Genomic DNA, 15,000 nt, shown 5'->3' with positions numbered 1-15,000 from the left:
TAACTGTCACTATAAGTTTCTCAGAATACAATAGTTGTCAAATACTGAAACTTGAGTCTTATATCTTTTTAATGATGTATAGTTTGTCAAGGTAAAACATTTAATCTGATAGTAACTTTGAACTAAATAAATAAAAAAACGCTTCAGTGCGCCGACGCACTGGTGAGGGTTAACAGGTTTGTTAACAAAGCAGATTGTTTTAATTTCACTTAAATTAAAAGTTGTTGTGTTTTTTAAAGCCGGAAAAGCGTAAAAATGTACAGCTTTCAATTATATACTGTAATGCTGAATGCCTATAATTGAGAAATAAATCAAAACACTATTGGTTGAACTGGCAGTGGGCGGAGTCACACACACCAAAACAAAAACACACATTCCAACACCAAACGCACATCTCACAGTTAAATAACTGGCTGTAGAGTGTTTTTCAGAGACATGAGTGTGTGAACTCAGCATGTTTCCTCTATATCTGCAAACAGATTATGGTATTTGTATGCTTTAGTAGAGTCAAGAACTTGCATACAGCACCTTTAATGTTAGTTGCGATTAATCGCGATTAATGATTGATTAGTTAGTTAATGGATTGACAGCTCTAGAAAGAGTCGGTCTTACGTCTGCACAGGGGTGTCCCGCCGCTCCAGCGTGTGTCGTTCCTGCTCCACACACAGGACAGCTGAGCGCCGCTGACCGCGCGGTGTGTGTTCGGGCACTGCAGACTCATCACACTGCCCACGCTGGTGCCGTCACCCGAGACCAGCTTCAGGGTCCCGACGGCCGGAGCCAGCAGAGGAGAACACTGACCTGGGATCAGACACAACCTCATTCAGCTATTCAGGATAACAGTGCTAGATCACACAGATAAATATCAGTATTGAGTATGAATTGTACTTTTGTACATTGTACATTTTCGTTTTCAGAGACAAATGCTTAGAAGGCGTTTTTGTTTTGCAGTAAAGAACTACATTATTGGTGGTACATTTAAATTGTAACTACATTTCAGTAAATTTCATGTTTTTGCTGATTTTATGAAATTATTGTAAAAAAAAACTTAACGGGGTAGACAAAATAATAACAGAGTGGACAAATTAATAACAGAGTGGACAAAATAATAAGAGTGTGGACAAATTAATAACAGAGTGGACAAATTAATAACAGAGTGGACAAAATAACAGAGTGGACAAATTAATAACAGAGTGGACAAAATAATAAGAGATTGGACAAATTAATAACAGAGTGGAAAGAATAATAAGAGATTGGACAAATTAATAACAGAGTGGACAAAATAATAAGAGTGTGGACAAATTAATAACAGAGTTGAAAGAATAATAAGAGATTGGACAAATTAATAACAGAGTGGAAAGAATAATAAGAGAGTGGACAAATTAATAACAGAGTGGAAAGAATAATAAGAGATTGGACAAATTAATAACAGAGTGGACAGAATAATAACAGAGTGGACAAAATAATAAGAGAGTGGACAAATTAATAACAGAGTGGCCAGAATAATAAGAGAGTGGACAAAATAAGAGATTGGACAAATTAATAACAGAGTGGACAGAATAATAAGAGAGTGGACAAATTAATAAGAGAGTGGACAAATTAATAAGAGAGTGGACAAAATAATAAGAGAGTGGACAAAATAATAAGAGATTGGACAAATTAATAAGAGAGTGGACAGAATAATAAGAGAGTTGACAAATTAATAACAGATTTGACAGAATAATAACAGAGTGGACAAAATAATAACTGGGTGGACAAAATAATAAGAGAGTGGACAAATTAATAACAGAGTGGCCAGAATAATAAGAGAGTGGACAAAATAAGAGATTGGACAAATTAATAACAGAGTGGACAGAATAATAACTGGGTGGACAAAATAATAAGAGAGTGGACAAATTAATAACAGAGTGGCCAGAATAATAAGAGAGTGGACAAAATAAGAGATTGGACAAATTAATAACAGAGTGGACAGAATAATAAGAGAGTGAACAAATTAATAAGAGAGTGGACAAATTAATAAGAGAGTGGACAAATTAATAAGAGAGTGGACAAAATAATAAGAGATTGGACAAAATAATAAGAGAGTGGACAGAATAATAAGAGAGTTGACAAATTAATAACAGATTTGACAGAATAATAACAGAGTGGACAAAATAATAACTGGGTGGACAGAATAATAAGAGAGTGGACAGAATAATAATAACTTCAGGGTCCCGATGACCAGAGACAGCAGCGGAGAACACTCACACAACCTCCTTCATCAAATCAGGCGACCTGATTCAAAATCACATGTATTCATTAATGATCATTCCTGGTATTCACTGCTTTTGGGCCATCAGAAAATGTAGAAAATCAAACTCATTTTTTAAAAGAAAATTTTCTGTTGTCACGAAAGGGTGATGTAAACCATTTGAAAAATAATATATTTATATAAATTAAATATATTAATATATTTATATAAAATAAATATATTTAACCATTTATTAAACAAAATAAATAAAAATGGAAGATCCAAAATGTCCACCCTGTAAACAACAGTTTCAAATACGTATTATTTAAATGTATGGTCACTGTGTACATTACCCATGTGCTTTTGTCCTTTTAAAAGCATATCAGTTCATAAATTATCAGAAAATATCAATATTTCACTTTCTCACAAACAAAATAATAACAGGGTGGACAAGTGGTATAAAGAATGGATGGATGGATGATTTCCTATCTCACACATACAACCAGTTACATTATTACTTTAGTATGAACTGCATTTAGATGGGAAACAATATGTAAAACATTGCCAAAGAACTTTAAATGCACTTCTACTCCAACTTCAACGTAAAAGACTTTCACAATCACTATGTTCAGTGTCAGCGTCCTCTCTGTTAGCTCTTCTGCACCGTGTCTGAGCAAAAACAAGATAACATCGAAGGCTCATCCCATAAAGCATCGCATGGTCATCATTTTAAAAATATGATGATGAATTTTCCCCATAACAGGGTGGACATACTACGGTTGACCACATCAAATATGAAAGATAAAATTGATTCATTGATAATTGTTTCATCAAAAACACTCACACAGTACTAATAATCATAATGAAACGTACCAAGTTCAAGTCTTACATCACACTTATACTTCTCATTTCTTAATTTCATATAACTGATCATACTCTTAAACTTAGTAGACAAAAAGATTAAAATTAAAACTATTAGGCAAAAATATTAGAATTAAAACTAGTTTGAAAAAGATTAAAATGAATGATAAAAAGGGAGGAGTGTAATGGGAGATTTTTGATTTTCATTACTTACTTTGATTTTCATTAACATACACAGGATTGACTACTATGTGTGTTGCTGACTATGTGATATAATGATTGATGTGAAACGCCTGCGAAGCAGGAGAAGAGGGGGAGAGCTTTGAAGGCTGAAGCCCTGACCCCTAAGGTCAAAGGGCTGTCCAATTTAGGACTTGCAGGCTGTAAGTTAAGCTAAACTAAAGTTCAGTATAATAGGATCACTGGTGGTGTCTTATCCATCTCTGGAGTTTAGAGAACCTTGAAGATAATAGTATAAAGACTGGCCTGCCCCTCCCTCCTGGTCGCACTTGTTCCACAGACTGTACTTGTGACTTCTGTGTGGCAACTGGGCCTTCTTGCAAGAATAAATTACTTTTTAATGATCATTTGATTCCAGACTATCTCTTACGCCAAAGATGATTGTTTAGTGAATTAAACTGCCACAACAGATATGATGCCATTTAATTTTTCCAACATTTATTTAAAGGAAAAGTAGTCAGAAATAACAGGGTGGACAATAAATTGAGGGCCAAGCTAAAAACCTAGATTATAATTGCTGAAATAAATTGAATAATTGAAAAGAATATATATACATTAGAGAGAATATTTACTGATATACCCAACAATGGACAAACATGCACAGAATCATAGTAAGTGTTGTATTTATGAGACTGGGATACACAGGCCGGGGACAGAGGGAAAATGCTGATATATGGGGGGTTAAAATGCTGTCACATTATTTGTTTAATAAACTTCAATATGCTTAGAATACAAATGGTGTTATTTATGACTAAGAAAGGTTTCAAATTGATATTGTTCAACATTTTAAGGCAGTAAGATCATGATCTTTACTGGAGACACAACGGCACCGACTCCCAGGAATGACTCTCGTATTTCTCTGCGACTACACAGTGTTTTATAGTTTACATGACTGATCTATACGGATGTTTAGTTGTACACTAGCAGTGTTTGTGCTGTAGGGAGAAGTGAAAGTGTAATGAGGGTGTGTCTGTTACATTTCACACACAATCAAACTAAATCGGTGTCAAACAAATAACATGAACCGCATACGAGGTTAAATGCACAGTACAGGCCGGGGCGACCTCACCGTTTTACTGCAGTGAACATCTCTCAGGATACGGTTATTAATAAACTAAAATTAGGCTTATAAAAAGCTTATCTGGGGTTTGGCAGGAATGAAAACGAGGCTGAGGGACAGATGCACATGTTCAATACTGTAGTTTAACGACACGCTAATTGTTCAGATGATGAAATATAAAAAAAAATTAAAGTTTTGAAAGTTGTAAGTTTTGAAAATTACACACAGTAAATATTGCAATCTCCCTTACAGCTTTTATATTTTTAATATTTGGTTTTTAATCAAATTCGCATTTTAATTCGCATAAAATTCAATATGGCTTCTGCTCTGATTATTATTAAGGTCTAGGAAATTAAATAAAAATAAAACACACACACACACAAATGAAAGCAATGGAATCAGCAATGAAATCAACTTTCTCAAGCATGACAGACTTTGTTGTCAAATGTTTGTTAGTCAGTTGTGTTCCTCATCATGTCACATGACCAGGTTTGCCACTGATGAAGGGTAATAGGCCTATCATGAAACAAATGTAACTTTTTGATGACTGCACACAATCACAGATTTTAAAGTGATTTTATGAAAGGCAACAGCAATGCCTGGAACAGAAAAGAATATATAAAAGAAATCACATTTGGCCAACCGAAACTGTAATTAATATATAGTAATTACAACATTTATGTGTTTAAAATGTTTACAGCATATACACGTCACCTGTGTTTCACTGAACACTTTCTGCTCTGTTTCTCACACTAGGAATAGGCCTATCAAATAGACTGATTTTATATATATATATAGTTTTTTTTTATTATTGTATATATATATAGTTTTTTTATTATTATTATTTATTTTTTTTTATTTTTTTATTTTTTTTACCATGAATTGTTTTTATATAGAAAAAGTTGCAAGAATGTTCCACTGAAACAACACCAGAATGCAGATTTAGTTTTGAGTAAACCTCAGAATAACAAAGAACACAAGATGAAGAAAGAAACAGGAAAACGGAGCGTTTCCGATCAGAGAACCGCTGTCATTTACAGAAGACGCGTTTCCTGCTTTACACACACACACACACACACACACACACACACACACACACACAGCTGCTCATCCTGTCTACATGAAAACCACACACACACAGACACACACTAAATAAAAAAATGCCAATTCCACCGCGTCTAACACAAAGCTCACTTCATTAGCAACACTTTATTTTAAGGCGCCCCTGTTGCACAGATAAGTACTGACTAACAATATGCGCTTACCACAATGCTGATATTAAATATTTAAATATTAAACAGACGGATAAAACTCTGTAGGCTACATCAGCATCTACAACTGACTGGATCTTTTCTGCAGAGCAACTGTACATAAATCATAAGAGAACAACAATGAAGTATATCTACAGTTCAGTCTGTGTAACGAACACTGTAAAATAAAGTGTCAGTGAGTAATCTGGTGCTATAAAGCACATCAAATCTCTTGCCAAATAACATCTGAAGAGCTGAAGTGTGTATTTGAAGATGTGTGTGTGGATGAATCTGAAGAGCTGAAGTGTGTATTTGAAGATGTGTGTGTGTATGAATCTGAAGAGCTGAAGTGTGTATTTGAAGGTGTGTGTGGATGAATCTGAAGAGCTGAAGTGTGTATTTGAAGGTGTGTGTGGATGAATGAAGAGCTGAAGTGTGTATTTGAAGGTGTGTGTGTGTGTGTGTGTGTGTGTGTGTGTGGATGAATGTACCTGTTCGGTCTCCCATCCCGGATTCAGACGCACTGATGATGAATGCCATTCAAACTGTTGCGCGAGCGCTTTCACTTCACTCCACAGTCAGAGGAGCGGCGCATGCGCAGAGAGGCGACACACACACACACACACACACACACAGACAGTACTCTCAGTCTGGAGCGAGTATTTAGGATTTATGATAAGGACACACTGTCTCTCTCAGCTTAAACTCTAGATGACCGATGACAGCCGAAGACAGTCAACCGCTCAAGGATTCTCCATAGCCTAGATCCTTTCTCTCGACATAATTAAGACAAATGAACAAGAGAATTAGATATAGGTCTATCAAAGGTTTTCAATTCATTTATATTGAGTTAAAAAAAATTATACCGTTACTCGCTAGCTATAGGCTATCTACTGTTAAATGTATTTATTTGTTTGTTTAAGTTTAATATAATTTATATATATATATATATATATATATATATATATATATATATATATATATATATATATATATATATATATTAATCAATTTCAAGTTAAAAGAAGAAAGAAGAAAAAAAAAGCTTTTGTTTCGATGTGTTGTAAGAAGACACGAGACCTCTTCTGGGTTTTACGCCCCCAACATTACATTACATGCTTCAGGGTGGCAGTAGGTGACTCATTTATTACATATCATGACATCTCCTTTTTTTTCTTTTCTTTTTTAACATTCTGCAAAAGAACTTCAGTCACCTTGTATATAGCCCACCATTACAAAACAAATGTGTATCACTGCACAGCATAACACAACAGCATTTTATTTTTTATTTTTAAGCATCTGTCAGGCTTTCATTTAACATAACACTGTCCATTGAACTGTGACATTGCTTAAACTTAAGGAAAAATCATAAAACTACTTCTCAAAAAGCCTTCTTGGTTTTGAGATTACTCGTCCACTTGCAGTTTCCACAGGTAGACTTGAGAGCTCGTGGGACGGACATCTCTTGAGTGTCCTGTCTTTCCTCTGTGTCATCATCACACCCATTTTGTTGAGTCACATTTTGATTGTCCGCGTCCTTCCTTGGTGTGTCACTTTGTTCTTTTGATTTCATTAAAAACGTTCTGTTCCTTCTGTACAGCTTCCCCTCAGGTGTCTGAACGACATACGATCTTGGCTGCTCAGAAAGTCCAGTAACTTCTGCTGGATTTGGACCTGAAGTTTCTGAAGAGGTCTGGATCTTTGGTCGAAATATTCCTTCTGCTTCTTTTGTCTGATTTCTAACAACTGCTGTCCTGGGTTAGTTACCATGCGAGGCTTCAACAACTCTGATGTAATGGGAAGTCTTGTTCTCAGTCTTCGACCCATCACCAGCTGGGCTGGAGATGCCCCAGTCTCCTCATGGGTGAGCTTCTCAGGCTCAGCAGAGACAGGTAAGATCTGTCCCATCAGCCTTAGCCTTCTCAAGCATAGTCTGCACTCCTCTCTCTGTCATTACATTCCACTGTGCGTGATGGGGGCTTGAGGCTTTGTGCATGAATTCCCACTCTTACGCACTGTGTGGATGTAATGGCTCTTTGGTCTGGTGTTCCTGGTGTGTGCTGCACACATCACAGTTGTTTCCCATCTCCGTTATGCTTCGTGACATTCCAGGCCAAAAGAGCTCATCTCTCGCTCTCCGTCTGCAGCTTTCTATGCCTAGGTGACGTTCATGAACTCGCCTTAGCACTTCTGCTCTCATTGATGCTGGAACCATGAGCTGTTCTCCTTTGAACACAACTCCATCCACAACTGAGATTTCCTCTCTGATGTTCCAATATCCTTGCATTTCTTTGCTTGGCTCTTCATTTCAGGCCATCCATTTAGCACTGTCTCTGTGAGTTTTGTCAGAATCACATCCTTCTTAGTTTCCTTTCTGAATTCATCTAGTTTCTCATTTGACACAGGTAAGTTTGACATTACCAGATGCACCTAAGCTTCTATTTCTTCATCAGGAGAGCCGGTCTCTGGTAAGTGCGCTCTGGATAATGCATCAGCTATCTACATCTCCTTACCTGGCTTGTACTGCACGTTCACTTGATATTTTTGTAGTCTCATTGACAGTCTCTGTATTCTAGCTGGAGCACTGCTCACCGGCATTTTCATTATTGCTTCAAGCGGTTTGTGGTCGGATTGTACGTCTACCTCTCTTCCATAAACATACTGATGAAAACACTCAGCTCCAAACACAATCGCCAACATCTCCTCCTCTATTTGCGCGTAACGCTGTTCTGTTTCAGTCATTGGCCACTGGCTTGTAGAACAGCACCCAGTCCACTTTTAGATGCATCAACAGAAAGTGTCACTGGTAGCCTGACATCACAGTATCTGAGCAAGTGGGATCTGATGTTCCTCCTCCCACTGCCAGGCAACATCATCTCTGGGAAGTACACGCAATGGCTCAGTATGTTGTGACATGTTTGGAATGAACTTTGCGAGGTAAGTGGCCATGCCTCTCTCCACATCCTTTTTTGCATTCCCGAGTGGGCAATTCTCTGACAGCCTCTATTTTGGTCTGATCTGATTTCAAACCATCCTTTGCGAAGATATGACCGAGATATTTGATTTATTCAGCTTGGAGTTCTTGACCCTTGCTTTCTCTCTAACACTTGCCTCAGTCTGTAATCACGCTGCGCTTTTGTTTCTTCCCAGATCAAAAGATCATCAATGTATGTCCCAACGCCTTCAATTCCCCCAAAAAGTTGCTTCACCGTTCTGTGGAAAACTTCTGGAGCGGAGTTGACCCCAAATGGGAGTCGGAGGAATCTGAAGAGGCCAAAAGGAGTGTTGAATGTGCAAAGGCGAGAGCTGGCTTCATCTAATTTGAGTTGCCAAAAACCTGAACTTGCATCCAACACTGAAGAGTATTTGGCTTTAGAGAGTCTGCTAGGTATGTCCTCTGCCGTTGGTAGCTGGTAGTGTTATCTCATTACCGCTGTGGTGAGATCTCGGGGGTCTAAACATATTCTTAATTCCCCATTAGACTTTTCCACAATCACAATGGGGCTGACCCATTGAGTGAGCTCTTCAATTCTCGCTATTACCTTCATTTTTTCCATTCTGCTCAGTTCTGTGTTCAGGTTTTCTCTCAGGGTCACTGGAATTTTCCCAGGTGGATGAACTCTCGGAACCACACTTTCATCTATCCGGATTGTGTGCTCGCCCTCCAGGCAACCTGTGCCCTCAAACACATCAGCACACTCCGTCAAGATATCCATTTAGTCACTTTTGCTCAGTTCCATTACTCTATAGCCCCTTTCACACAGAGATTCCGGAAAATACACGGATAAAGTGACCCGGGATTTGACCCGGGTTCGTTTGATTTTGGTTCATTCACACTGCCAGTGATTTTCCGGAATCAGAAAGTTCGTTCACACACATCGGTAAAAATCCCGTAAAGACACGTGACAGCGATGTGACTTGTAATCTCAGCAGCGTCTTAAGTTTGCTTATGAGCTGCGATCTCTCTCTCTCGAGAGAAACCACGCTTGTGCATTTTTTTCTCTGATTCGATCATAAAATTGCACTTTACGTACCGTTTCACAGCTGGCGAACGATCCCGCGCTTCAGCGTCATCACTACGACACGGCATTATTGCGGCTTTTGTTCACACAGCGCGCGTTCCGGGACTGAACACAGCAATGTTACTAGGTCCCGACCCGGCATCGATCCCGGCATAAATCCCGGGTCGAGTTTGCGTTCACACAGAAGGCGCTCTGGCAATTTGCCGGCAATTTCCCGGGTTCAAAGCGCTGTGTGAAAGGGGCTTATGAATGAGCCCCATTTGTTCACATGCATTAATTCCTAATATTGGTTTAGCATCTGATTTCACAACAATGAATTGCAGTACATGTGTTTTCTTTTTGTATTTCACTGTCCAGTTACACTTTCCTTTCACAGGTATTTTGTCTCCGGTGTAAGTTGACAGTTTGTGGAGCTTAGTATGCTCTTTTTTCCAGTTCTTCGCAGCTTTACGGGATTACACTGGCTTGCGCACCAGTATCTAGTTTAAATTGTACATGTTTGTGCTCCAATTTCAAGTCAACTGTCCACTCATCTGTCCCTGTCTGAGTTTGCACTGCGCCTTCGAACAGACTAGGTCTCTGATCTGTGACGGCATCATAAATCAACCGCGTGCACTTTCTTTCGATTAACACATCTTAGCAAAGTGGTTCATTTTATCACAGTTCTTGCACTGTTTGCCATATGCCGGGCAATTGCGTGATGCATGCTCCGTTCCACATCTTTTGCAATTAAAAGTGCTTGCTTTGTCTTTTTCATTCTGTTTGTATTTATTTCGTTGCTCGTTTTTGCATGTCTGCTTATGTTTCACTGCATCAACATGCAGAGGCTTGTACGTTGTGATCCTCGTCATGCATTTGCTTCGTCTGAGCTTTTGTCACTTCTGACGCGATACTTTTGACACTTCTGGGTAGCTTTCTCGAGACTAATGTCAACTTCTCTTAAAAGTCTCTCTCTCATGGCTGACGTGATTCCACAGACAACTCGATCTCTTATAAGAGATTCTTACAACAGTCCAATCTCGCATGACTTCGCCTTTAGCTTTAGTTCTGTAATGTATTGGCTAATGGGCATGTCACCTTGCACACACGTGAAAAACGTATAGGTTATGTTCTTTTCCGGGTTACAGTACTTCAAATTTCTCCATTATTTATCATCATCTTGCGTTTATTGCGTTTTACTTTACCTCTGACACGATGTTTCGATGTGTTTGTAAGGAGTAAACAGGAGACCTGTTCTAGGTTTTAGCCATGTTGGTTTTATCTGAACTTAGCCCCAACATTACATTAATGCTTCAGGGTGGCAATAGGTGACTCATTTATTACATATCATGACATCTTTTTTCGGTCCCTTTCAGACAAGTCATTTCACTGGCGACCATCTTTGAAACGCCTCGGTCTCCGGCAGTTTCAGTCAAGTGCAGCTCCTATCTCTTTAAATGGGGAAACACTTGAAAATGTGAAATTCTCCAAGCTGTTACACTTCATATTTGAAATAATCCCAAAGGAAATCTGACAACAGTCTCACAAATGTTGTTTCTAAATGCTCAAATCATTACAAAAAAATTGGATATTTAAGGCTAGACCAGCCAATGCGCATGCGCAGTCCTAACCGCTCGTCTCATAACACTGGCTATTTCTATAGCAACCGGAGCTTCTAACGGCAGCGGCGGTGATGCAATGTCTTTACTGATCAGCCATTGGCTCTTTTATTTTGAAGGCGGGACTTATCCCGCCATGTTACGCGTTGCACTTTCTTTCATTTATAGTAATATAAGTGCAGTGTCTTTCTGTATATTTTTATACATTATTATACAGTATTATTTTATGTATATTTCTATCAAAGGTTAGAGCACTTGAATGAGCAGGGTATGTTTAAACTGCCCTAATGTTGAGAAATTTTATGTGGGACAATCAGTTATCAGACTGTGTTGCAGATATGCATATTAAATTGAATGTGGACTGGTGTTTGCTTATGCATTCTGAGATTGTTGTTTTAAAACTGCAATTGTCTATGAGATCCACAGAGTTATCACTGTACAGAGGCCTTGTCTCGATGAGCTGGTGTCTCGATGAGCTGGAGTTAGGTGTTGTCTTGCAAAAAAAGATTTTCAATAATTAGAAAAATGAAGTGAAAGTCATGCAAAGGGTTTGTGTAAATGTTATTACATCTAAAAGGCATCCTGAGGCCAGATGTAGAAACTCAGAAACAAGAAAGAGGAAGTACTGAAAGGTCAGGTGACACGCTTAACAGGAAGACCAACGAGGTGTGGCGATACCTCAACCAAAGCCACTAGAAAGCAGGCCTGCCAGGTTAGCAAAAACAAGCGTAAAGCATGCTAACACTGCGGTACGCAGAGGAGGAGACCAGAGGCTGTTTGTTTTTAATGGATATCAGTGCAGGAGAGGCTTCACTACGCTGAATAAACCGCTTTAAGTGGGAAAACGGCTCATTTAATGGATTGACAACCTCTCTGCTAATATGCTAACATGTTTGCTGTTAAAGTCCCCCTGTAGTCAATCATTTTATCCATTAAAACTCATCTTTGATCACCAGAATGACATATTTAAATGTTTTAAATATCTTGACTGTTACTCGACACCCTTGCCTCATTTTGCAAATTCACCCCGCCTCCACTCACTCACTCAGCTCAGAGATCCACTGGTTGACGATCACACGTTGATCTGATTGGTTACAAGGTAGTTTGTGACGTCAGAATTTTCACCACAGGGGGACTTTAAACATTAGCCCCGAAACATGCTGTCCCGGACAATTGTGCAACAGGTACGATTCAGCTTCCGGCACTTCTCTTTCATTTATGGTTGCACAACTCTGAACAATGATGTCAATGATGCTGTAATGTGATTGTTATCAAGGCACACGTTATACTTTCTCCAAAAGTAGAGCCACAAACCCTCACATCTCCCAATAACAAGACCATTTCTGGAGGACCATGGCATCCTCTGCCTCAGAAGAGAATAAATTCTGACTTTGAATGCATTTGAGACAATAATCAAGTGAAGTATAGCCACTATAATATATATATATTCCTTATAATATGGAAACCTTTGATCACCTTTTACAGGTACAGCCGCCTGGCTTGTTGCAGGTCCAGCATGTACCAGCAAAATTTAAGTTTTTTGGCTTTTACAATGAATATGCTAGTCTTACTGTAATCTTCTGAGCACGTGTGCTCCAAAACAATGACAAAATTTGCATTTAGAAGATAAAAGCTTTCAAAACTTCCGCCACTATGGATCAGTGATTTTAATGACATCACTGCGCTCCGCCCCCTACATTATAAACAGACGCTGAAGCTGTGGCTGAACTCGGTCATGAATGACACATGGTGATGAATGACACATAATGCACTATATAGAGGATAGGGAACGATTCAGACAGTGTGAATGTGCTTTCCATTGGGGCTGGTTTCATGTTAGCGTCACGATAGCAGAGTGGATCATGTGATCGAGTCGCCGCGGACCAGAAAACGCATCGGATCCATTTGAATTCTGCACAGAATGATATTTTTAAAGCAATATGGAGGAGATTAGGAGGTTAGAGATTAGGAGGAAACTGCGGCTTTAATGAGCTCAACAGCTCTGAGCGATGTAAACTAAACGCTATTGGCTATTTTAAAAAAAGGGGAGGAGCTGTTAGATATGCCCCGCCCCCTCTCTTCCTGTTTCAGTGGAAATTACGTGAACACTTTGAATGATGCTGTGCGTTTCAAGGCACTTCAGTGGGACTTTAAGAACACTTCTTATCTTTTGCAAACATGGTCATAATATCATAAAATAATCAGCATCTAAGGGGTTCTTCATCTAAGGGGTCGTGTACACGACATTGATTTCAACCAAAAACGTCTGTGTTTTGGCCATTTAATTACACGACAATGACATTCTGAGGGCCTGAAAAACCAACCAAAAAGTGCACGTTTTTGACAACGATACCGTTATCGTCTCTGTGTAAACTAAAAAACACAGTGACATCATGTGTGTTACGTGTTCAGTCTATAGGCGCGTGGTGTTTCTTCACATCGCCACCTACTGGCCTGGCAGCAGAATGCAGCGTGTGAACGGGATCATTTTGACAACGCTGTCGTTGTCTGTACATGAAAAAAAAAACACAGAGGAAAAACTTTTTAATCATTGTCATGTAAACATACCCTGAAACCCCTGTTAAACTCTACTGAACGTGATGAAATAGAGTTTCAATACATCACAGCACACTCTTTCACAATGACTGTATAATCCTCTAACAGGAAGTCAGTACCACCCAAGAAAACCTTCATCTCAAGTACATTGTGTCTTATCAAGAAGAAATATATCCAATTGTTGTATTTTTATTTATTTTTGGTTTATTTGTTTATGTAAAGCGATTTGCATATATGTATATATATATATATATATATATATATATATATATACATATACATACATATATACATGCATACATTTTATATATAATATATCCAATTGTGGGGAAGCATGCCAAAGTTAAGATAAATGAACATTAATTTTATTTAAAATAACTGGATAAATGAAGTCTCACATAAACACCAGTGACCAGATAATCTTTAATTCATTGATATGCTATAAGACAGCTTTTATACACATTAAAGGCTTTTAATAATACTGGCTCTGGCTCAAACTCTATGAAAGGGAAGCAGGTGAGAGTTTTCATCGGCTCCACCTGTGTGAAGAGTAGAAACAGGGAAGTGTGGCGACGGTGAGAGCTTGAAGAGGAACGCCAGTCGTTCTTGAGCCTTTACATTAACAGTCACACAACAGTGAATGTTTCTCCTCGAGAGCTGACCTGTTGGTCCTGCAGTCCAGAGTAATGTTCAGAGCCGTTCAGCTGGACATCGAGAAGCGAGAGAGACGGACAGCGCACGACGAGAACAGTGAATTAATGCTCTAACTAGGCAAAAAAATAAACCAACATGTGTTCATGAGGAAGGCAACAGTGCCGGTGAAAGAGCGGTGATCGCGTGAAGACAGAAAAATCATCTTCAAAAGAAAGAGTAAAAAAGTGCTGAGGATAAAGTGAATTCAAGTAACAGGAGTTGTTTATAAAAGGGGAGGGACCAAAGGCGAGGGGAAGCGTCCTATTGGCTGACATGTTGTTGGCTCCTCCCTTTACAGCATGTGACAGGAGCTTCGTCCAATCGGTTGAGGAATCAGTCTGACGTCACTTCTCCTCCAATCACAGCCTGAGGATGAAAACACACAGACTGAAGCGCTACAGCCACAGTGGAGATCTGCACATAAATGCTCATATTTCACTACAAAATAAAACTGAAGAACAAAAATATGTTTTTATGGCTTTTCTTTTCA

The 15,000-nt window shown here is 38.7% G+C and overlaps 2 protein-coding genes across 4 annotated transcripts in view; both read right to left on the bottom strand.

Annotated features, from left to right (window-relative positions):
• Window positions 1–6,266, bottom strand: part of susd3 (sushi domain containing 3) — a 12,240-nt gene extending 5,974 nt beyond the window's left edge. The window contains exons 1-2 of the mRNA XM_082188126.1: window positions 6,133–6,266; window positions 613–801 (exon numbers count right to left, since the gene is read on the bottom strand). Coding sequence (XP_082044252.1) covers window positions 613–801; window positions 6,133–6,181 — 238 coding nt within the window. The 5' untranslated portion in view covers window positions 6,182–6,266. The remainder of the gene's footprint in view (window positions 1–612; window positions 802–6,132) is intronic.
• Window positions 6,267–14,226: 7,960 nt separating this feature from the next.
• Window positions 14,227–15,000, bottom strand: part of fgd (faciogenital dysplasia) — a 74,003-nt gene continuing 73,229 nt past the window's right edge. For all 3 annotated transcript variants that reach the window (XM_082187385.1, XM_082187386.1, XM_082187387.1), the window contains one exon: window positions 14,227–14,876. The gene's annotated coding sequence lies outside the window, so the exon portion shown is untranslated. The remainder of the gene's footprint in view (window positions 14,877–15,000) is intronic.

The sequence above is a fragment of the Leuciscus leuciscus genome, assembly GCF_965113295.1.
Source record: "Leuciscus leuciscus genome assembly, chromosome: 13".
NCBI lineage: Eukaryota > Metazoa > Chordata > Actinopteri > Cypriniformes > Leuciscidae > Leuciscus > Leuciscus leuciscus.
This window is presented reverse-complemented; position numbering and strand designations above follow the sequence as displayed.